The 23,536-nt window shown below is 42.4% G+C and overlaps 2 protein-coding genes across 2 annotated transcripts; both read left to right on the forward strand.

The window, feature by feature from the left end:
- The first annotated feature begins 4,134 nt into the window (after window positions 1-4,134).
- Window positions 4,135-20,000, forward strand: LOC6558933 (microtubule-associated protein futsch). The gene is made up of 7 exons (XM_043215368.1): window positions 4,135-4,239; window positions 8,321-8,492; window positions 8,733-8,864; window positions 15,278-16,272; window positions 16,327-19,119; window positions 19,217-19,763; window positions 19,841-20,000. The coding sequence occupies exons 1-7, from the start codon at window positions 4,135-4,137 to the stop codon at window positions 19,906-19,908; spliced, it is 4,812 nt and encodes a 1,603-aa protein (XP_043071303.1). The 3' UTR covers window positions 19,909-20,000.
- A 1,064-nt stretch (window positions 20,001-21,064) lies between these two features.
- LOC6558268 lies at window positions 21,065-23,486 on the forward strand. Its single transcript, XM_001984321.3, has 3 exons — window positions 21,065-21,382; window positions 21,493-22,127; window positions 22,200-23,486. Exons 1-3 carry the CDS (start codon window positions 21,094-21,096, stop codon window positions 23,430-23,432), a joined length of 2,157 nt encoding a protein of 718 aa, XP_001984357.3. The 5' UTR covers window positions 21,065-21,093; the 3' UTR covers window positions 23,433-23,486.
- The last annotated feature ends 50 nt before the right edge of the window (window positions 23,487-23,536 follow it).

Raw genomic sequence — 23,536 nt, forward strand, 5'->3', positions numbered from 1 at the left:
ATTGTTATATTAAAATTGTATATGAAATTGAGAAGTTCCCTTGGTTAAAAGTGAAAACTTAAAATAGTAATAACAATAATAATTATATTACAGAAGCTTCAAATTTATTAAGTGGTTATAATACTACCTAATTATGTTAATATCTAAATCTTGATTTTCTTCTTGCATATCTAGTTGAGATCTCAGACAACTAAAAACCCCTATTACCACCCAATTCACAAATCAAGCAGCGGCAAATTTCTTGGGTCAGATTGTGGCGTGGAATGCTGGAAACGAACGCAAATGCGAAAATTACACCCCAAGCGACCAATTTAAAGCCATTAAATTATAATTTTAAATTTTAAAGAGCCTACAGAGAGCTGAGAGTTGAGCCCTGAGCGGACAGCGCCAAACAGAAGACACCCAAACGCATTATTCAATTAGCGGACACGGACGCTTTGTTTATTTTCGGAGTAGAATTGTTCCATGTTCTTTTTTTTTTTTCTCTTCACCAGACAACTTAGCAGGCAGTTTGGCAGTTGAAATTTGTAGCGATTGCCCAACTGTGGCAGGCGGAAGCGCAGCGAACGAAGCAAACAAAAAAAGTAGGTGTGTGTGTGTGTGTATGAGTGTGTGTGTAGGTTACGTTTATCTGCTTTAATCTGCGCTTACAACTGTCGCCAACCTGACACTCATAATTAAAGAAACAAATAAAGCATAACAGCATAACAGACAACAGACAACAGCAGCGCAGTCGCAGTCGCAGTCGCAGCATACACATTAACATAGTGCAACAAAGTAATCAGCAACAACAACAATTACAGCAACAACAGCAGCAGCAGCCGCAGCAGCAGAGACGATGACTACGTGGACGGCACTTGTCGTGTCTACGTCTGCGCAGCGTTGACGTCCACGACTTGGCAAAGCTTACAGCTACCGCTGCTTCAGCTGCTGCTGCTGCTGCTGCTTGTGCTGCTGCTGCTGCTGCTGCTGCCGCCTTGACTGTGTGACTTTGCTTTTGCCTTGGCCTGTTGTTCGTGGCGAGTTGGAGAGCTTTTAAGCTGCGCGTTGCGCTTTGCGGCGGCGTCGCTGCCTCAGTCGCTGTTTGTGGTAACTTCTTCGTGTCTGCAAAACGGCTGCTGTCTTAGTTCTTAAGTCCGTCGTTGGCGTGCTCCTCTTCAGTTCGTTGCTGACCAACGTAACGTGCGGACGTGCCAAGCTCGCCAACACAATAATACAAATATACGAAATAAATAACGACAGCGTGTTTCAGTGTTGCAGTTGTTGCTTTGGCTACAACAACATCGACAACTCCCAGAAAATAAAATAGACAAGCCAAATATATATATTTAACATTTAATGGTAAATCAAAAAAGAAAAAATTTTAACCAAATCAGTGCGCGACGCGTGTGCAAAAACTCACATTGACAAAAATAAAAATAGAAAGAAAAAACCAAAAAAATGATCGAAAAAGAAACGAAAATAATAATAATAATAATTAGGGATAATGTGTTGTACTTATTGATTGCTGATCCTTAACATTTTTCTTTTTGCCTGGCCAAAGAATTTCTCCAAATTGCTTGTGTGTGTTTTGCGTTTTCTTTACGATCTCAACAACGTCTCCTCAATGGGTTTTTGTGTGTGTTTGTTTGCCGTTTGGGGCTGTGGCGGCGTTGACTTTGCCCATGTCCAGCATCAGTAGTCTCTGTGTGTGTGTGTGTGTGTGTGTCTGAGTGTGTTTGTTGCAGTTGCAGTTGTTCCATGTCCAAGGCGCGGCCAGCGACGACTGTAATTTCTGTCTTGCGCATTCTAAACACTAAAACACACACACTCACACACTCTCACACAGACACATATATATATATATATATATAGAAACACACACTCGAAAAAGCAAACAAACAAACAAACATGGTACGCAGTCAAGTGAAGACAGCGCAAAGTTGCAGGCAGATGCAATGGGGAGACGAAAGGGGGTCTGCTGGGATGAAGACACTCCTGCCATGGCTAGTTTGGGAGGAGATGCAGATGCAACTGCAACAACTGCAACTGCAACTGCAGCAGCAGCAGCAGCAGCCACATGTGCTAGCTCTCTATCTCACTCTCGCACGCTGCAACACCATATTGGGGCATAACGGTGCAAAAATCGCGCTGCTTTTTACTTAGCACAGCTTTTGTGCACACTCTGTCTGTGTGTGTGTTTGTGTATGTGCCTAGTTTTTTATTTGCCAAGTTTATATCTACGGCTGCTGCTGCTGCCACTGCTGCTGCTGTTGCATTGATGACGACCCAGCGACCGATAGACCGACCGACCAAAGTGCGATCAAGCAAAAACCGCAAAAAAATAAATATATATTTTTATACATATATCGAGAGAGCAAAAGAACTGCATTCATCTGCGAACTTCATTTGCAGTTTTGCGGTTGCTGCCACAAACACTGCTGCGTCTGCTTGTGCAGCGAACGCTGATCGATTGGCGGACACATAAATTCAGTCAGCTGCCAACTCGCATCCTTAATCCTGCTGCCGCAATCACTGCTGCTCCTTTGCCCCAATCAGCTGCTGCAAGCTGATTCAAAATGCCAGCACTTCTCACGCCCCTCGGCGTTAAAGCCCCGTCTGCTGTTGCACTTTGACCGCAATGCAAATAATCATCATTTTGCAGGACTTGCTCACCAAAAACAAAAAAAATTATATAAACCGCTAGCGGCACTTGCAACGTGACTACACTGAGCAAAAGAAGTGCTTAAAGCCAGACACTATTGTAGAAAAGTAGTCAAGTGTTTAAAGTCCGTACTTGAGTTAATGCACTATAAAATGTACTATATATACACAATCTATCAGTTCACAAATATTAGTTAAATTATTTATGCTTTTTGGTTAGAAATATGTTTTAATGCCATGTACTGTTTATTTATTTATTGACTATCACAACAACAGAGAAAGGTATAAGCCAATTGAGTTTACTCAGCACATTTTCGCTCAGTGTATAGCGCTATTATTTTTAAGAGCATTATTGGTCAATAGGTTATGGCTAGGCGCAGTATATACCGTTTCCCTGTCTGTGTGTGAATCTGTGCTGTATCTGTGTGTGTGTGAGTGTGTGTGTGTGTGTGTGTTATGCTCAGCTCGAAAGCATTTAATGGGACACACAGGCAACATTAAATGTCCGATGCTCACTAATTTTTATGTGCACAGCTTGCGGCAATTTTTTTTTTAGTGCGCAGCGTTTCAGCCCACTTTAAACGGAACTCGGAGCACGGCAACGCCTCTTAACTTTTTTTTTATTATTAAGTTATAAAAAAAAAATGTATAACAACAACAGCTAGACAGCTGAGAAGCAGCCCAAAACAAAAAATTGAATGCCGAACGCAAAGCGACACACAACCGCATAACGGTATAAGTAGAACTTGACGTCCACATTCCCATTGCAATAAAATGAGATTTTATAACTAAAAGAACGAAAAACCCAAATTCCAACAACAACAACAGCAACAGCAACTACAACAACAAAAGATAGGCAAGACAGAGGTCGTCGCAGCAAGTGAAAATAGTGACAGCAACAACAAAACCTTAAGAGAAAAAAAAATGAACGTAGGAAACAAAAACAATTATAGGCAGCCAGGTGTTAATTTCAAGTTCGTTGCCTAAGTCTTTCGTTTTTTAAAGTGGAGCGCACGAGCAGCGCCCCACTGAATGCGAATGAGGGGCGTGCGAGCCGGCCGGCAAACACAATAAAATACAATCAAAAAAGTTTACAAAAAATAAAACAACATTCACACATATTTTATTATTAGTATTATTATTTTTATTATTATTTTTAATTATTCGGTCTTTTTTTTTTGAGCGCACATTTCGTTTTTGTTGTCTTTTTTACACGCATTAAACGTTTCGTTTGGCTTTCGTTTCGTTTTTCGTTTCATTTCCGTTTTGACCCCCGCCAAGTTCAAAGGTTGTGCCTACAGCAGAATAACACAAACACCAAGAACAACAAAAACCAAATAAATAAAGAAAAACAACAAAAGCCAGTTGCATTTGACAACTAAAATATAGCTGGAACTAAACTTCTTGGAAGCGAGAGCAACAACAACAACAACAACAACAACAAAAACAACCACAACACCAACAGCAACAATAACAACAGCAACAGGAACAATGCCAGCGACAGCGACGCCGACAGCGACGTCGACTGCGACGAGAAAGCAACCTGCAAATAACGCGATGCTCAGCAAAGCTTTTACGGTTAAGCGGCTTTTAGCGGTAAGTGTGCACGAACAAAGCTCCAAATACAACAAATATATACAGACATATATAAATAAGTTGAAGATAGATTTATTTATAAAAAGTAGTAATGCCAACAATCATAACTCAATTTGCAAATGCCATTGATTTTTTTGGGGCGTTGCCAATGAGAACTGCTCCAAAAAAATTGTCAACTCTTGCCCATTGTTCAGCTATGCAACATAGATTTATAAACTTCAATATATATATACATATATATATAGTACTTATCCACATATTTCTGCTTCATGCTTGTACATTTTTGGCGTGGGCTGGGGTTTATACAATGTGGCACTTACTTTAACTTGACTTTAACTTTGATCGTGGGCCGTCGGCCAAGTTTTTCTCACTCAGCTTGCTCTATGTATAAGTGTGAGTGTGCGAGAGTGTGTATATGAAAGAGCTGTGAAGTCGGCCATTGGGTCAAACTGTGCCTGATAGATGGATAGGCGTCGATGATGATGTTCCTCAGTATCTTCTTCTTGACTTGACTATTTGCTGTTGTTATTGTTCTCGTTACTGCTCGACAGGGAGTCTTCACTTGAGCGCTGAGAGTAATGTAGGCAAATTAATCTAATGAAAAGGTGGGAGTTAGTTGATTTTATTTGAGTTAAACCTTGGGAACTGGAGTTATGCCTCAGTGCGGCGGTTGGCATGCAAGCTTTAAGTTATTACCTTCATAAAATGTTAATGGAACTTTCGAGATTTCGGATAAATGTGGGCTGAAAAAGTATTTTAGTTAATTTTAGAAGAAATACTTTATTCTGAACTAAACAGCACTTGGCAATTAAAAAATTATATTTGATGCACACATTCTTATCAAGCTAATAAAATTAATTAATATTCTTAATCGAATAAAAATATATATTTATTAGAAGTATACAATTCCTTAACTGTAATAGTACAATTAAAAAACGATTATTTCAATTAATAATTTACCTCGCACTTTCCGCCTATGCCAAGTTATAGTGCTAATTATTATTTATTGCTTTTCCATTATTTGTTTATTTAATATTATTATTTTTTTGTGTCTGCCTGTGGCTTGGTTACTTTATATTTGCTTCAAATGTATTGGTCTGATGCAGTCTTTTGCTCTATTCCGTTTACCGCTTAGCCGTAGCAGCTGGCGGTTAAAGGTCAGCAGACAGTCTGGCGCCCGACTATCATTAAAAAAAAAAGCTAAGGAAAAATGTACAAAAGTAATTTGTAAAACACAAAAAATGATTTGCTGTTTTCCCCTGTGCTGCACTTTTTTCTTGTGTGTGTTTAATTTTTTATATTTATTTTTTTTTTTGTTTTGCTGCTGCTTCGTCCTGATCTTTAACGATTCCTACGAGTGAAATACGTGTACCGAGTTGGACTTGGAAGTTCAGGCCACTTCTTCATTAGCGCAACGGAATTGTAAAATTGCAAAGTGGCCATAAACAAAACATAAATCAACCGAGAATGCAGCAGCATCGCTTTGATGATGAATGATGTTCGCTTTACGTTGTTGTTGTTGCTGTTCTCTGTGCCTGTGTGGCAAGATGAATTACAGGTCGGCACTTTGCAAATCAACTGGGTGGACATACATTGGCAATTATTTGCCCAAGCAGTCAAGTTGCAAATATTTTATATTTTCGGCATCTATTGGGACAGCTTTCATGAAAGTTGCTGCAACAACAACAACAACAACAACAGCAGCATAACGTCTGCCAATGAAAGTAGCTTTGGTTTCTTAATGGGTCAACCTGCCACAAAGACACACACATTAAGAATAATAGAGATAGAGGCACATAGAAAAAGATAGACACTCTAATGGGCCAACAACAATGATCACATTCTCTGCTCGCGCTTAAGAGCCACTCGAAAGTATAATTAAACAATTTTTATTGACTTTTTTTTCATTGATGCCGCCACCGAGGCTGCGGCAAATTGAGAATGGAACTGTGAGATTCTGTATCTTTCAATTCTGTTGGCCTGCTGCCAGGTTTCCATTCTTTTCCAAACTCGAATACCAATTGCTGATGCTGCTGCTGCTGCTGCTGCTGCTGAGTGTTTTGTTATGAGCCCACATTTAGTTTTGCGGCTTGTGTCAGTTCTCAACAACAGCAACAACAACAGCAACAAAAATCCAATTGGAAATAAGTAGAAATTGTGGTTGTTAAGTGATTGTAGCAAAAGTGCATACAGCCCAGTTCCAATTTCTAGCTGTAACTTTGTCCAATGAAAACTAACTTAATCTCTCGATTCAGCGATATAATAATATTCATTTCTTATATAGATATATTTTTTATACTGCTTCCTCAATAATCTGAATAAGAGAAAATATCTTTCGACAGTAATTGAGTCTTCATAAAAATTAGCTGCAAATATCTTTATAGCTCTTTTTAACATACAATCTATTGACATAAACAAAAATGTGGGCAAACTTGCGTCATTTGCTGCAGAGCGTGGCATTCCGGTTCGACTTCTTTGCGCTTCCTGCAGCCAGCAACAACAACAACAACAACTAACTGTAATTTTATGTCTCAAGTGGTTGAAATTTGTTAACGAACAAGAAGTTGGCTTGCTGGCTTGTGGAATTCCTATTTGGAATTGCGATTGAATTTGAGTTTGAGTTCTGTTCTGTTCTATGGAGCGAGAAGAGTATCTTTTACAATTTAATATTGTCATTGCATTTAATGCTTCAGTAAATTTCAGTTGGAAATTAAATACATAATTACACACATCAAATTTCGCCGTACCGTTTTTAAGTAGTTGGAGGCGTATGCATAGATGTATATATTACTCCAACGTATGCAAATAGATTTTGTTACCTAACATTGGTGAGTTAACCAAGTTGGGTATAAATGTATGTGTAGATATCCAGCAGTTGGCATAATTAATGGCGTGTGGCGCTTAACACTCTGCCTCCATACGAGTGCATTGTACTCTTGACGTGTTTTTCTTCTTTTTCTTCTTCTATTTATTTATAAGTAGATACTCGGTTCTAACTGAAAAGCCCCCAAAAGATACAATATGCTAACATATAATACAAAACTGTATCTTGTTATTGTAGTACCCTTGTTTAATTATAGAGCCCAATGGGTTCAGTTTCAGACTACTTCTGCTTGTTGGCCTCAGTGTGGAATGAAAAATCGGTTTGCCTCGTTGCCAGCTTGTTGTTTTGGGCGTGTGTTGTGTTTAAGCAACTGTTAATTTTGTTTTACAACCTTGCTTTGTGGCTTTGGAGCATCTATAACGTGTTCGTCTACTTATCTATCTAACTGTCAGTTACAAACCTTACACACCTGTGTAGAATGTGTATGTGCGTGTGTGTGTGTAGAATGTGTATGTGTGTGTTCATTCATAAAAACAAAGTATCTGCCTCGTATTCTATCTTGTATCGCGTATCTCGTGCGATTTTTCGACTACACAAATTAATTATATGAGCAGCAGCCGCATCGTATTTCTACTTGTTGTTGCTGTTCGTTGTTTATGGCCAAGACTTTTGGCTAACGGCAGTTTCGTGTGCTCAAACAATTAGTCGGCAGACTCTCAAGACCCAAACCCTCTCCCTCCTCTCTCTCATCTTTCGAGTAGTGTTGGTAAATTCTTCACGCCTTGCATGCGCCGCTCAAATTTTATGCTTGGCAGACTATTTAATTTGTATATTAATCTGATTTCTTATATCATATCTGCATTTGCTGGGCAATTATGTAAGATCGGATTAAATCTTGGAATTGATGATGCTACTAAAAAGTGCTTAATCATCATTGGCACATTTACATGCGGCATACATAATAATTTGAGATTATTAGACTAATGACGTAAGAACGCCTTTTTCACATGATGGCAGTTGCCAAAAGCAGTAGTTGCCTAATATGATCATTTAGGGAAAGTAAATTATAATTTTGGGTAGCTAAAAATGTAATCACTTAGTGAATACTATTTGAGTAACAATCTTTAAGTTTTGATCAGAAGATCTTGGCACAATTGACTGCTATATTTTTAGAATGAAGTTCATATTTTGTTTCTTTTTTTTCAATTTCCTCGGCTCAAGAGAAATAACTTGTGAATTTTTTAATATATGTTTTAGATTTTTGTGTTGTTCACACTACTGCACCACACACAGGGATTGGAGTTGGGCGACAAGTGTCAGCATGACATGGACTGTACAGATTTCATCAAGGGCAGCAGCTGCTCGGCGCTTGGCTACTGCGAGTGTGCGCCCTACTTTGTCCAATTGGATGCCAAGCGCTGTTTGTCATGTGAGTAATTAAACATATACAACTACTTACTATATGCATAGTAACTGGGCAAAGTCAATCTTTGACTAACCTCCATTTGGAGGTAAACACAACAAGAACATCAACAACAACATTGACGCATCACTTTTATTGGTAAGAGTGTTGTTGTAGTTGTTGTTGTTGTTGTTTGAAGTGCCTAAGATGTTTGCTTATATGCAGAACCGTTACTCATATACACTCTCTCTCTCCCACTCTGTGTAGCTCAACTATTGGGAGGCGACTGCCAGCTGAGCGAGCAGTGCTCGATGAAGGTGGCAAACAGCAGCTGCCTAGATGGTGCCTGTAGGTGCGTCGAGGGATTCTTGCAATTCCGCAAGCACACATGTCTGGGACGTAAGTATCAGACAACTGTTGACCAATTGTGGCCCAAATTGCATGGAATTTCATAATTACTCCACACGAAACACACACACACACATACACATATATATCAACATTTAACAATAATAGTAATAAGTTCATTTATGGACGTTCGTTCAACTCTTTTGGTGTTTGGTAAATTGCAATAAACAATAAAACAACACAAGAATGGAACTTTGATTGCTTATCATAGGATTTACACGCAAGCCGATTCCAGCAGCCTCTTCTTCCATAGATACATACACAAATACAGAGATACACAGCTACACAGATACATGCACATATCTTTCGATCTGCGATCTGTTTTTTCAATTTGTTTAACCATCTCATTCATTCATTTCCGTGGATTGTTTGCCGTTCGTTAACACTTCTATAACAATTTTCCTTTCTTTTGCCGCCACTTGACACAAACAATTAACATGGCCATAACAACAACAACAACAATAACAATTGCTATTCTTCGGCTAACAAGACAATCGTGTCACAAATTAAACGCATAATTGGTTAATTTTCTAAGAACCCGCTAACGAAGCATTAGCTGCTAGAAATCTACAAACTAAGCGTGAAACATAAATTGTAACGTAAAATGAGAAATGTAAATGCATTTTGAATTATTTATGGCATGTGTACAGAAAGTATTATTCAGCCAAGTGTTTGCCAATTGGCAGATTGGAATGTGTGAAATATTTATGGGTTATTTGAAAAAGTAGTACTTATCACGACATTATAAGCTTGTATAATGTAAAAGTATTGATCACCAGTCAAACCAGTTATAGATCTAAAAAAAAAATAGAGAAGAAAGATCTCGATAAGAGGGAATGGATAAAGATTATCCAATTGCTTAAGATCTTTCGCTTATGAAATAAATATTATCCATTAATTGGACTTAAAATATTAGTAATGTGAACCAGTGTCTTTTAAATATATTGCGTCTGTTGCACTCTTAAATTGTGAACTTGAAATTCCCTTGGGTTGAATCAGCTTAAGCATAAATCTTGGCTCTCTCAACTTTACTTTCTTGCACTTAGCATAGCAATAACTTCAGTCAATAAAAGCACTTACCATAAAAAAAATGTAAGCCCAGTTACTTCCTTTAATAAAATACTTCAGCTGCAGTTAAGATCAAAGAACTCTTTGGAAAATATCTTCAAGTGTGATTTGGCCATTAGGCAAATGACAGTTTCCAGCAGCTACAAGTCTCTCAGAGAGAGATGGATAGTTAGAGACACACAGAGAGAGAGAGAGAGAGAGAGCGAGAGAGACAGACAGTTGTCTACTTGAACTGTTCCGATTTGGATCAATGACTTGGTCCATTCGTCGCATTCCCTCCGTGTTGGCACATTGGCGCCTAATGGCGTTAATCTGATTAGAATGTTTCGAATTCGAGCGGATTGTCAGCTTGAACCGACTTGCGGTACATTTGTTTGCCCTGGTGCTTAGCAGACACGACTTTGACTTGGACGGTGACTTCGACTTCGACTTCGACTTGGACTTGGACAACTGTTACAGTTCGTGTCTTTGCCGTTCACCTGTTGCAGTCTACTGCTGCTGTTGCTGTTGCTGGCGACATAATTATAGCGCATTTAAATGCACGCTGAATGCAAAAGGCCGCCCAGTGGGCGTGGCACAACAGCTGGCACAACTGACTATAATATTTAATTAAAATAATTTTAATGACATGTGGTCGGGTCGACCAAGCTGCTAGCTGCATGCAACTCCAATGCCACTGCTGCTGCTGCAAGTTTGCAATGCATTTATGAGATACTTTCACCAAAAAAAAAAAAAGCAAGCGAAACAGTAAAGCCAAGCAGCAATGAGAGGAGCAACAGAACCTTTCACCAGCAGTCACAGCCACAGTTCGAGTTGCTGCTGCTGCTCCTGGTCCTGTGACAAAGCTGCTGGCAGCCTCTTTGTCGATTTCTATCCGAATGCAAAACTGCGACTGCTTTACATGCCTAATTGCCCGAACTGTAGATGGTTTTGTAATTAAATTGCACTGATTATGTGGAAAGAAAGTCAGCGACCAAAGAAAGTCCAATTAGCGTTGTCAGCCAAGCAGCAGCAAGTAGCTCCAGAACTCTTGACTCTCTGACTCCAGCTGGCCAAGAATTTCAACTTCAACTCCAACTGCAACTGCGACTCCCGTTTGGATACAGTTGACAAAAGTGGGCTCTCTCTGTCGCTGCCTCTGTCCCCTCTGTCCACAGTCGGGTCAAGTTGAGCAAAAGCTGTGCCAGTTCTTTTTTGTGTGCAGGCTTTCGCTGTAGTTGTTGTTGTTGTTGTTGCCACTTGTTCCAGTTTCCCATGCACCTTAACCCACAGCTGAAACCCAAGCCCATTTTCGGAGATACATTTTTGTGCCGCTGTCTTTTAACGAAGCGATCTTTATGAGTTATGCATATATGACAACGTATTTGCCATGCTCCAAACTGAGAATGTGTGGAAAAGTATGCCAAACACACGAACATCTGCATGTAGCCAAAACAGATAATGAACCTTCACACATATATATATCGCCAGACAACAGAACCGAGAACCTCACCATGACGAAGACGTACAGACATGCTACAAAACGTACAGCAAACACAAATAAAACTGCAAAGCGACTTGAGAAATTTCAAAGATTGAGATCTCACTGCGTGGAGTTGCATACAGAGTTGCAGGAGGAGTGGAGCTAATGCTGATCTGTGAATGAATCATTGGACATTGGCCAGCTGGATTTGCTATACGCAGGTTACGCAGGGATATGTTGACTATTGAAACTTCAATTATAAATCTTACTAGAAAATGAAGAAGAGGAAGAGAACCACTTACAACTTTTCTGATCAAGTTCTAGAATTTTCTATTAGAGCATTGATCATTTAAAAATTGGTCGCCCTGCTTGCCATGCTAAATTTCTATATTTTGAAAAACAGAACACCATTAATTATTTCAAAATTGCTTATTAGTTGTAATTAAAAACTCGAACAGCTACTTAATGCTACCTAAGACAAACTCAAAGATGATCAATCGTTTGTATTGAAGACAGCATTTGATCTGAAAGCGTTATGCAAATTCTTTAACATTCTTTTGGCGAACACAAAAACGCTGCATGCCTCTCACTTTTCTCGACTGAAATTCAAGTCTTTATCTTCGATTTCAAAATTCGCCAATTTTTAGTTGGTCAACGCTAAACACTTTCCATGCCACTTTAACAAAGACACGAACAACAGAGAAAAATCCCATTTCATTTCGTTTGACCGCTTTAGGGACACCAAAACCAACAAAATAAATATAAAAAAATAATAACAATATGAAATAAAAAAAAAAAAAACAACCGACAATAGTACAACTGTGTTAATTTGAGCTATGGGGGGAAATGTGTTTTGAGTGGCCATTTGGTTAAATTGCGCCAGAAGCCAAATTGCATGCAAATTATGTGGAACAGTCCCAGAGTTCGAGTTAGACTTAGACTTTGAGTTAAAGCCACGACCAGTTTCAGTTCCACTCAGCTGCCACCACTTCCGCAAACAATAACCAAAGAAATGCCATAACAATAAAAAGAAGCAATACAGAAATGAAAAGCCGCACGGAGAAAGAGGTGACGCTCAAAGATTGGACTTAAACGCACTTGACAAACAGCAAAACCACAAAATGAAACCGAATACCAAAAAGCAAAATGTCTGCAATTAATTAGAAACAGTGTTATTGTATTTGTGATTGTGTTTTTTTTTTTTATATTTTTCGCAATGAAAGTTGGCAGGCAAATTAACATAAATTGAGTTATTAAAGCCACAGGAATGCGGCTCTCAATTGGCCAATAAAATGTTGACACAGTTCTGTTTTATGTCTAAAATTTATGCTGATTTTTGATCGTTATCGTTGTTGTTGTTGGGGTTTTTTTGATGAGTAGCGGGAGCTGCTACTAAAAAAAAACGGCATCAGCTGCGATTTGAGCCAAAGCATTTTCACACGCGCAGCCGTAATCGAAGTGGGTTACCAGATGCAGTCGTGCCGCATTCGCATGCAACCTGTCACACCGGTGCGCCAGTCTCTCTTCGAAAGGAGATGAGAGGTGGGGAGTTGAGTTGAGAGGGGATGAGGAAAAGTAGGGGAGACAGGGGAGGGTTGCCTCTCTGCTAAGTGGCTATGGAATTACACCAGCTTATCGATTATTGCTGCTGCACAGAGGCGTCGTCATCATAGTTGTGGCCCGGGTGGGCCACCATTATTGATAGTAGTCTATATAAAAGTGAAAGACGCGGCATTACTATTTGGATTTTGTCTATGCCTCTGGTTAGCTCTATACTGGCTCGATCTTTGGCTGCTCTCTCGGCTCCAATATTGGTGTCAAACTGCAGCGATACGTTCGAGCTACTCGCATTTGGAATGGTGCATTGTCTGCCCAAGTTTAAGTCGATGCTGATGCTGATGCTGATGCAAGTTGGGAGACGGAGTCAATGTCGGAACCAGGGGCCAGCGTCAGTGTCAGTGGCGCATTCGTTAAGTATACGCCATGTGTATGCTTGTGCCTTTTAAGTGCAGAGGCCAAACGGGTTCCTAAAACTGCTGAAAATACCTTTGTGCAAAAGCCGACAATCGTTTGACTCTTTGTTAGCTGAACTCCCCCTCGCCCCCACCTTAAGACACTGCGGGAAATTCTTAGCGACTCTGGTTGGAGATGAGCAGCAGCTGTAACCATTACTTTTCTAATGGTCTGAAGTACGCGTCACGTGCTTGGCGCATACCTGTGACTCTGCGGCAGTCACGCTTTTTGATAGCTTCATTACATGCACTTAAATCAGAAAGACACATATTTATTTATGAAAGTCACTCATACTTGAAATTCTCTCTCACATATTGCAGTTTTGTTGCTAAGTATTTTGGTCTTACCAGTCAGCAAGTCAAGTGAAATACCAGCTCAAAGACAGTGATATTCTGTGATATGGTCAAGAGTCACTTGAAAGATATCGATTTTATGACTTTAACTATTCAGCAGATAAGGTGAAAATTAAGCTGAATTTAGTTACATAAATTCCAAGATGCAAACCTCTTTTAGATCGTAATATGGTAAAAATGCAATGACAACCACAAAATTATGTTCACAATTGTGAGCATTTGCTGAGCTCAACTTTTCCATATCTAAACACAAAACTGTGACTTTTGTAAGCACCTCTCTTAGCAAGAAATAGTTGCAGTTTTTATTAAAAATCACAGCCACCTCTCAGCTGCTACGAAAATTGGGGCGCCTAGCTGACTCGGGAAGTCAGCTAACTGCATTCTCAGCTCAGTTCAGTTTAGTTCAGCTCACCTTAACTTGGCTCATTGTCGTTGTCAGGCTGGCTGGTTGGTTGGCTAGATGGGCAGCTAGACGCAGCCCTAAGGGCAATGTTGACGCCGAGCTAAGCAAGTGGGAAGTGGGCAAGTGGTGCTGCAACGAGTGGTGCAGGTGTAGCTGTGGCATGTCGCTTGTTGCAGTTGCTTTGCCTGCCACGCCAAAACGAAACAAGTGAAAACAAGTTGAGCGCCTGCAGCAGCCGCAGCAACAACAGGCGGCTTGCCCCGAAAGTGGGTCAGAGTCAGAGAGTCAGCGAGTCAGAGAGCGGTGATTGAGGAGAAGGGGGAGTCGTCGCTAAGCAGCTCTAGCTGAGATTCAGGTGGCTGGCAGGCCAGTTATGTGCGGTAGCTACACCGCACCATATTCGGGACGGGCGCTAAGGCTTTGGAATGCTGATGAGGTAGGAAACGAGAACTGCTGAATTGGCAACTAAAGGGAAGTGGAGTGGAGTGGTGTGAGGTGGAGACGGAAGGGGAGGAGAGGGGAGGGTAGACGAATGGGCGACGTCATCAGCGACGTTTTACTGATTTGCTGAGCGTCTATGTTGTTGCAGCTTGATGCAGGTTGACTATATTGACGGTTATTAGGCATGTCGAAGGCGGTCTAATGCCTTCCACATTGCTGGCATAATACCACAGCTCGTTGCAAACAACAAATTGTGGCTGTCTCTTCTTGTAGTTGTCTCTGGTTCTTGTTGTTGTTGATGTCTGTTGTTCTCTGTTGTTCACGTTTGTTGTTGCTGCTGTTCTGGTTGATGATGATGATGGGTTTTTAATATGCATTTGGTGACTGATGCACGCTTTACGGTTAGCTTAATAACAGAATGTGCAGCAATTTACCAACACACCCCGCACACCCTCTCCCTCCCACCACCTTTACAATGCGAATCTTGAAGAATCTCATGCATTCTGTGGTTTGATGATTTTACAACTTGATACGAATACAAAATGATAGCCCTTGGTAAAGGTGAATAGCACATAGAGGTTTATATCTTCTCTCTTATTGAAACTCTCTCAAATTTGAGCCAAATATTAATCCGCTGTCTTATCTCTCCATGTTTTTAATATAGCGGCTCATCCTGGCGCCGTTTGTTACAGCCACGCCCACTGTCAAATGTTTGATACGCGCACTCATTGCGATTTCCTAATACCCAATCTGTTTGGACGTTGCCAGTGCACGGCTCCCACACGCATGGTGGGAGGACTCTGTGTGGCACCGGAGGCAGATGAGACTGCAACACCAGAGGAACAACCTATTGAGAAAGCCTCCTCAACGACGACGACAACGACGACGACAACAACAACAACAGCAGCACCCACAACAAGACGCACGACGACAACAACAACAAGGACGACAACTCCTGCACCTACAACAACGCCAACAACATCAGCGCCAGTGTTGTCAGAGGATGAGCTGCCTGCCAGCGTGGAGGAGCAAATCCTAGAGGAAGACGATACCGATGCTACGAAGCTCAAACCGCAAATCACCGAAGTGGATAACGGCGAGAAAGTGGAAGCTTTGGATATGGCCCATGAGGAAACGGAACTAACCCAACAACAGGAGGAGCAAGAGAAGCAAGAAGCTGAGCAGCAGCAATCAGCAGTTGAGCAGCAAAAAGAAACAGGACCCGCAATCATTGAGCAAAAGCTGCCACAACATGTAGAAGTAGTGGCGCCTGAACAGGTATCACAGCCCTCAGAGGAGCAACAGTCCACAACTGGATCACAACAGCTATTAACACCCGCTGATTTTGCCACCGAAGCTATGGAAGGTGTGGAGCACGAAACTGAGCCAGCACCCGCCTACGACTATCCGTACAAAATTGATGATGAGTACGTGGAGGAGCATGAGATCAAACCTGAAGAGGATCAACAAGAAACGGAGGCCGAATCAGAACCTGAGGTAGTACAGGCTCCAGTGGAGGCGGCGAAGCCAGAGGTGGAATCGGAGCCCGTAACACATGTTGAGCATGAGGAGGAGCTAGAAGCATCAGGTGCACAGCCAATTGCCACAACAACTACCGATGATACCATAAAATTCGATTATGAAACACCAAGCGAGACACCAAGCGAGACAGAGACAGAGGAGCAACCGCAACAACAACGACCACAACAACAGCCACAACATGATGAGCAAGAACCCGAAATTGGCGGAGTGCCCATCGAGAAAAATGAGGAGGAGGAAAACAGCGAGACTGATGTGGAGACAGTCACTCAGAATTCGCATCAGTTAGAAGAGGAGGAGGAGGAGCCTGCTGCTGTAGCTACTGCTAATGATGATTTGATACCCGTTCATGGCGATGAGGTGGTGGAAATTGAAAGTGTGACCAATGCGCCAGAGAAGCAACCAGAGATCGTTGAACAGCTGAATGGACAGGAGGTGGAACAGTCGGGTGATCATGAGATCGAGTCTGAGACGGAGCTAACACCTCTGGCAACAGTCAATGATGAAGTTGTGGAAGAGCTGCCAGTTGAGAAGCCAGCTGAACAAGAAGAAACAGACAACGAAGCGCAATCCGAAACAAAAGCAACAGAAGCAACCGAAATTGAGGAGCCAGCGAAATTGGAGGATAGCGAAAGCCAAGCTAGTGAAAAAGAGTCAGAGTTAGAAAAGGAAAATCAAGAGGAGGAGGAGGAGACACAGAAACCCGAAGCAGAAATAGAAACAGAAGCAGATACATTAACTGAACCTGAAGCCGCAGTAGTTGAGAGCGCAACAGAATCCGAGAATCCACCTGAAATCGAGACGCAAAAAGACACAGAGAATACAGAGTTGGATACTGATCTCGAACAGGTAGAACAAAGTGCCGACATTAAGCCGATAAGTGCACAAGATGATTTAAATGCAGCCAATCAATTAAATCAAGAGCAACCAGCTGCTGAAGAAGAGACAGGAGCAGCAGAACAACAGCAGCCAATCAATGAGCAAGGGGAGAATATAGAAGAGACACAGACAGAGATCGACACCGAGACTGAAACTGAGAATGAGACTGAGCCGGAGCAGGGTGAAGCTGATGTTGATTCTGCTGTGGAGGCAATCAGCGAAGCACAACACGAACAATTGACTTACCCAACAAATGATGATGAATTGGCGCCACAGCAACACAGCGAAGAGCTGACTACAGAGCAGCTATCTGAAGAAGGAGAGCACGAGGAAGATGAGGAGTATGGAGAGGAGGCAACGACTCAACTGACAGCAGCTGAACCAGAAATCTTAAGCGAGACACAACAGCAACTCAGTCACAACAGCGAGTCTGAGCTAAATGCAAATGCAATTAAGACGCCCGAAGTGTCGGAAACAAATGCAGATGTGCCACAGACCGAGATGGTGGCAGAGGAGGTCGCTGAGTCGGAGCCAGAGCAGTCAAGCAACATTGCTAATGATGAGGTGTCGCTTGTGGATGCTGTTGGGGCGGAGACCAATCATGATGAAGGTGCGGCAATTGAAACAGTGCCAATTAACCATGATGAGCAGGAAACAACCGAAGCTTTAAAGGAGACAGAAGCAGCAACGGAGCAGCAAGAGCAGCAGCATCAGACGGAAACTGTCACCGAAGTCAGCAGTGAAAGTGGCGAGCAGCGTTTTGAAACGGAAATGGACAAAAATGAAAATGATAACATCATACAAGGAGCGGAGCCAAATGTGGATCAACAACAAAAGCCAAACCAGGCCAACGATGCAGAGCAAGAGCAAGTGGCAGTGGAGACCGTGCACCAAATTAAACCTGAAGAGACGGAGCTGCCTGAGCAACAGCAACTGGATGAATCCACAGTAGACACTGAAACTGAAACTACATTATCTATACTCGAATCCGATACCGAGGATAGGACTGATCCCACAGACACAGAGATACCAGAGATTGAAGCCGAGGTGCCAATTGTGAGTGAGGAACAGAAAACGGATGACTTTAAAGAGAGCGAGAGCATTGCGGGCATACTCAGTGATCTGATCCTGGAGGGTGATAGCACCGTTCCTCCCGTGCCATTTGGTGAGCAACCCTCTCAAACTAAGCCAATTCCGGCTGGTGCTGAAACCGAGATAGTGGAGGAACAGCAGCTGCAACAAGAACAGGAACACGAGCAGGCTGAAGTGCCCGCCATACCTGATCTTCTAGCGGAGGCAGATGAGTTACATGAGCAGCAGGAAGAACCACAGGAAGAGGTACAAGAGCAGCAATCAGAAACCGAAGCAGCTACCGAGACATCAGAGAATGAATTAGATGGGCACTTAATCACCTTCTATCCCGATGTATCCGCCGACCAAGATGTAACAGAGACGGAGTCAAGCACTGTGGACGCAGCAGAAGCTGAGCCCGATCGCACACTCTCTCCGGAAGATCTACCATTCGATTTGAGCGAGGGCTCTGGTCCGGTTAGGTTACAACAATTGGAATCGGACAGTTTGATCCTGGAGTCGACCACACTGGACACGCTGCTCGATCAAAACAATGACATTGAGCAGGAAACTTCAGCTGGTAGTCAGGCGCACGAGGAAGCCACACCCAATCCCGCTGACATTGTAGAGATCACCACACAGACAATGCTGGGATTGGCCAGTCGTGTAACGCTCATGGAGCCCGCGGCACCGGTGGTGACGACCCTAAAGCCACTAATGCCCTCTGAGGAGGCCACACCACAGCCAGCTGCCAGCTTCTCATCCGAGATTCCCGTTCTCGCTGCAGTCTCCACTCTGCCACTGCTGAGCGGCAAGCCTGGCTCAGAGCTGCGCAAGCGTGTCGATCTTGGTCTGGAAGCAATCTCACTGGGTCTGCCTTGTGCAAGCAATCGTCAGTGTCAACTGGCCGATCCACATACGGTCTGCAATAAGCGAGGCGTCTGCGATTGCGCATCAAGCCTGGAACAACAACAATGCGGTGCCGAACGCACAGGATGCAGTCCCGGCACTTTCCAGGTGAGCTTATGACTACCACTTAGGGCAACTAGACACACAAGTTATTCCTGTTTAACCAATTTCCTAATCTGTGCTTGTTTTTTTCTTTGGTTTGCAGTGTCGCTCGAGCGGCGTTTGCATCTCATGGTTCTTTGTGTGTGACGGTCGTGCCGATTGCAATGATGACTCGGACGAAGAGTGCACCCATAATGCCCGCTTGAACCAGACCTGTCCGGCGGAGGCGTTCCGTTGCGAGCGCAGCGGCCGCTGCATCTCACGTGCGGCACTCTGCGACGGTCGCAAGCAGTGCCCACATGGCGAGGATGAGCTTGGCTGCGATGGTCATCTGCGGGGTGGCAACAGCTGTCCGCCGCACACGTTCCGCTGCAAGAGCGGCGAGTGTTTGCCCGAGTACGAGTACTGTAATGCGATTGTCTCCTGCAAGGATGGCAGCGATGAGCCACCGCATTTGTGCGGCTCCCGTTCCATGCCCAATCTCTTCTTACGGCTAATCGAGGCGGGTGGTTTGCTGGCCAGTCGCAATGAGCCCGATGCTTACTGTCCGCATCGCTGCAGCAATGGACTGTGCCGATCCACGGCAATTGTGTGCTCCGGACGCGATGGGTGCGGCGATGGCACCGATGAACAGACCTGCGCCGTTTGCCGTAAGTTAAAGCTGACTGCATTATTGAATTTTATTTTCAATAAATAATCATTTAATTCACTTCCCTTCTTCTTGCAGGCTGTCCCGCCTCCAATCCTAGACTGGCCGCCTATTTGGCCAGAAAACGCCCCATGCCGCTGTGGTAAACTATATCGGATTACCATTGAAAGGTTTCGCAACACTACCTTCGCACAACATTACTATTTCCCCATCAACCACAACAACAGCAACAACACTATGTGAACCAATTTGAAATATTTGAAATTTTGTTTAGCATTTAAGTCGATGTAAAATCTATTTATTTATTTATTTTTATTATTTTGAGAAATACGCCTGCCACGCCCAATTGCCCCCTTGCTAGCAAAGGATGTCCGAAGATCCTTTGACCCAGCGATGCTGACAATTGTGCGCCCTATGCGTGTTCTCTCCGCCTAAACCCCCCTGTCACCCCCTTTTACCTATCATCAAAAAAAAGAAAAAAATTATGCATATCGCCAATCTATTCTCATTATATTCACCCACACATCCTATTTATTCTACTCATGTGCCCATTGAACTATTTATTTATTCTCACTTTTCACTACCCTACTTTAAAACAAAACTATAACAAAAAAAAAGAAGAAGAAAGGAATAACAAAAAACACACTTCATTCACCTAGGTTAGTTTTATGAAATTATCTAATTTATTTAAATTATGGCCAGGCAAATCGATCAGCGACAAAACAAATGATGCATTTTTATTATCAATTAATTTGTTTGTAAATAAGTTAACAAAATGCTTGATGTACATGATGATAAATGACTAAAATTATTGAATGAATTTTGTAAGGCTTAATGTACCAATATCAAACCCTCTACTATATATATATCTATATAAATTTGCATATATGTAGTTGCATACATTTTCTTCAAGTCAAAACGCATCAAAAAACAAAAACGTAAAACACACAATTAAGAAAACAACATAATGCATGAATGAAATGATAATAACAATAATTATAATAACAAAACGAAAGCAACTTATTTTTAAAATAAAAAAAAGTGTCTAAAAATAATAAAACACGCATTTTTTCTTTGGAATTTTAAAACTAGATATTGCGCCCTTTGGAATTTTAAAACTAGATATTGCGCCCTTTGTCAAATCTGTATCGATTTCCATGCGAAATCTTTCAAAAATATTTTCTGATCTTTATTACTCTTAAAATACGTAAAATTTACTAAAATATCTGAAGTTAATTATCGATTAAAAGACTCATAGTTTCTGCAACACAGGTCAGACCAAGTTTACCTAAAGTTACTAAGTTAACCTTAAACCCCTTAGAAGGTTTCTGATGGCAGATAAAGTGCCGCTAATTGAATTCATTGACGATGAATCAGAGGATTGTACTCAGGATTCAAAGGCATACTCTTGGATAATAGATATTAAATTAAAATCCCCTGTCATCTGTCTGCAAAGATGTCGGACCCGAAAACGAATTCTGGACCTTTTACTGTATTCGATTATCCTTATGCTAGTTATTATCTCCTATTTTATATGTTATTCCATAATTGGTATGGCTGAGTTCCAGTCCCTCTCTATCGCGCAAGTTCATTCTCAATTTGATAGTCCGGTAATGGACGGTATGTTATTATACGTCTTTTGACAATCGATTCAGTTTTGACACAGTTTTAGTTTGTTTTCCTTGTGTATTTTATTGCTCATCGACCAATCGACAATCTGTCCCGTCCAGCTGCCGATGACACTCTACGCCCAACAACAACGCTACCATTCGATCAGACAATAAATCAGACAATCCTTATGCCGCGGAACTATCTCGTGTACAACAGCCACTGCCGGATTAGCAGCCTGAATCCCTACAAGTGGGAAGTGATGCGCCATTTCAACCCCATTGCCTACAACCATTGCAAGACACGCCCACCCCTTACCCAAGTGCGCTACGATCTCTCCACTCAAGGCTACGTGTTAAGCGTTGATCCCATAGCGTTTCCAAGCTACAACGTGGGCAACACTCTGAGTTGCTGTTACCAGGATGTGGAGCGCATCAATGAGACAAATGTCAGCCTTACACCATGTCAAGCATTCACAACTAACGCTCAGCTATCCAATACAACTGACAGCATCATTGTCAGTTGTTATTCGGAAAAGGAGCAAATTTATATTAACGGACATCCAACTATTCCGGAACGGCAGGCAGTAAGAATAAGACTTAATCAGTGGGCTCACAAGGATCGAGGTAGGCGTGTGCCCAGCGTGCTGATGATTGGCATTGACAGCATCTCTCGGGTGAATCTCATACGTGCAATGCCCAAGACAGCACAGTATCTCTACGACAACGATTGGTTTGAACTGGCGGGCTATAACAAGGTGAGTAAGAAGTGTTACCATAAGGTCAACAATCTAATGATTCCCCACTTCCCACTTCCCGTCTTTTCACAGATCGATGACAACACATTTCCCAACATAATGGCCCTAATGGTGGGCTATAATCTGAGTAATGCCATGAAGCACTGTAGTCCCTACAAGGTGAATGGCCTTGATAAGTGTGACTTCATTTGGAAACTATTTAAAGAGCATGGCTATGTGACTGCTTATGGAGAGGATGCAGTAAAGATCAACACCTTCAACTACCTAAAGAAGGGCTTTCAGCAACCACCAGTCGATTACTATTTGCGTCCATATCTCTCTGCAGCAGAGAAATTACTTGGGGGCAACATAGTGCTCGGACTGCCCCACTGTGTCGGCTTTGAGACGGAAGCGGAGCACGTTTATAACTATGCTCTAGAGTTTGCAAAACGTTATCGCAACGATAGCTTCTTTGGCTTCTTCTGGACGAACACACACAGCCACAGCGACATTTCGCAGACCAGCTCCATGGACGACTATCTGAGAGGGTATCTGCAGCGTCTGGTGTCCCAGGGCACCATGGAGCACAGCATTGTGGTCTTCTTCAGCGATCATGGACTTCGCTTTGGCCCCACCCGAGCCACCTGGTCTGGTCACGTCGAGGAGCGTCTGCCCTTTCTCTTCATCTGGCTGCCTCCATTTATGCGCAAGGCACATCCCGAGTTCGTTCAAGCTCTGCAGCAGAATCGCAATCGTCTGACTACTCCCTATGATCTTCACATCACACTAAAGCACATTCTTAGCCTCTCGGGTCGCATTGGCAGTCTGCAGTCGTTGGGCGGCGCCAAAGATTGCCCCAAATGTCAGAGTCTGCTTCAGCCGGTGACGTTGAAGCGCAGTTGCGAGGATGTCGCCATTGCGGATCACTGGTGCACTTGCTGGGACTTCCAAAAGTATGATATGAACTCCAATCAACTAACTTACTTGGCCGAGCGTGTAGTGAACTATATAAACGATTATGTGAGCAACTTCGACAATGGCAGTCTGGCTAATCTCTGCGAGCCACTTTCTCTGGGGCACATCCAGTCAGCTTATAAAGCCCAGCCCAATGAAATTGATGACAGCGATATGGAGATATATTGGCTGATCTTCGACACGTCACCCAATAATGCGTACTATGAGACAACAGTGCGCTATAATCGTAGCCTCCCAGAGAAGGACAATATGCTGATTAGCCGTTCTCCGAGTCGTTTAGATGGATATTATAGTAAACCCAAATGCGTAAAAGTATTTTCTATTGAGAAATATTGTCACTGTCGACGCTAACCCAATTTGTGGAAAATACTTTAATTATAAAGTTTGATTAGAAAACCATAAAAACGTTTGCTTTACTTGCATGTTTCGATTAAACGAAATGGCAACTTATGTGT

Source organism: Drosophila grimshawi, unplaced genomic scaffold (genome assembly GCF_018153295.1).
Source record: "Drosophila grimshawi isolate 15287-2541.00 unplaced genomic scaffold, ASM1815329v1 contig_44, whole genome shotgun sequence".
Taxonomy (NCBI): domain Eukaryota; kingdom Metazoa; phylum Arthropoda; class Insecta; order Diptera; family Drosophilidae; genus Drosophila; species Drosophila grimshawi.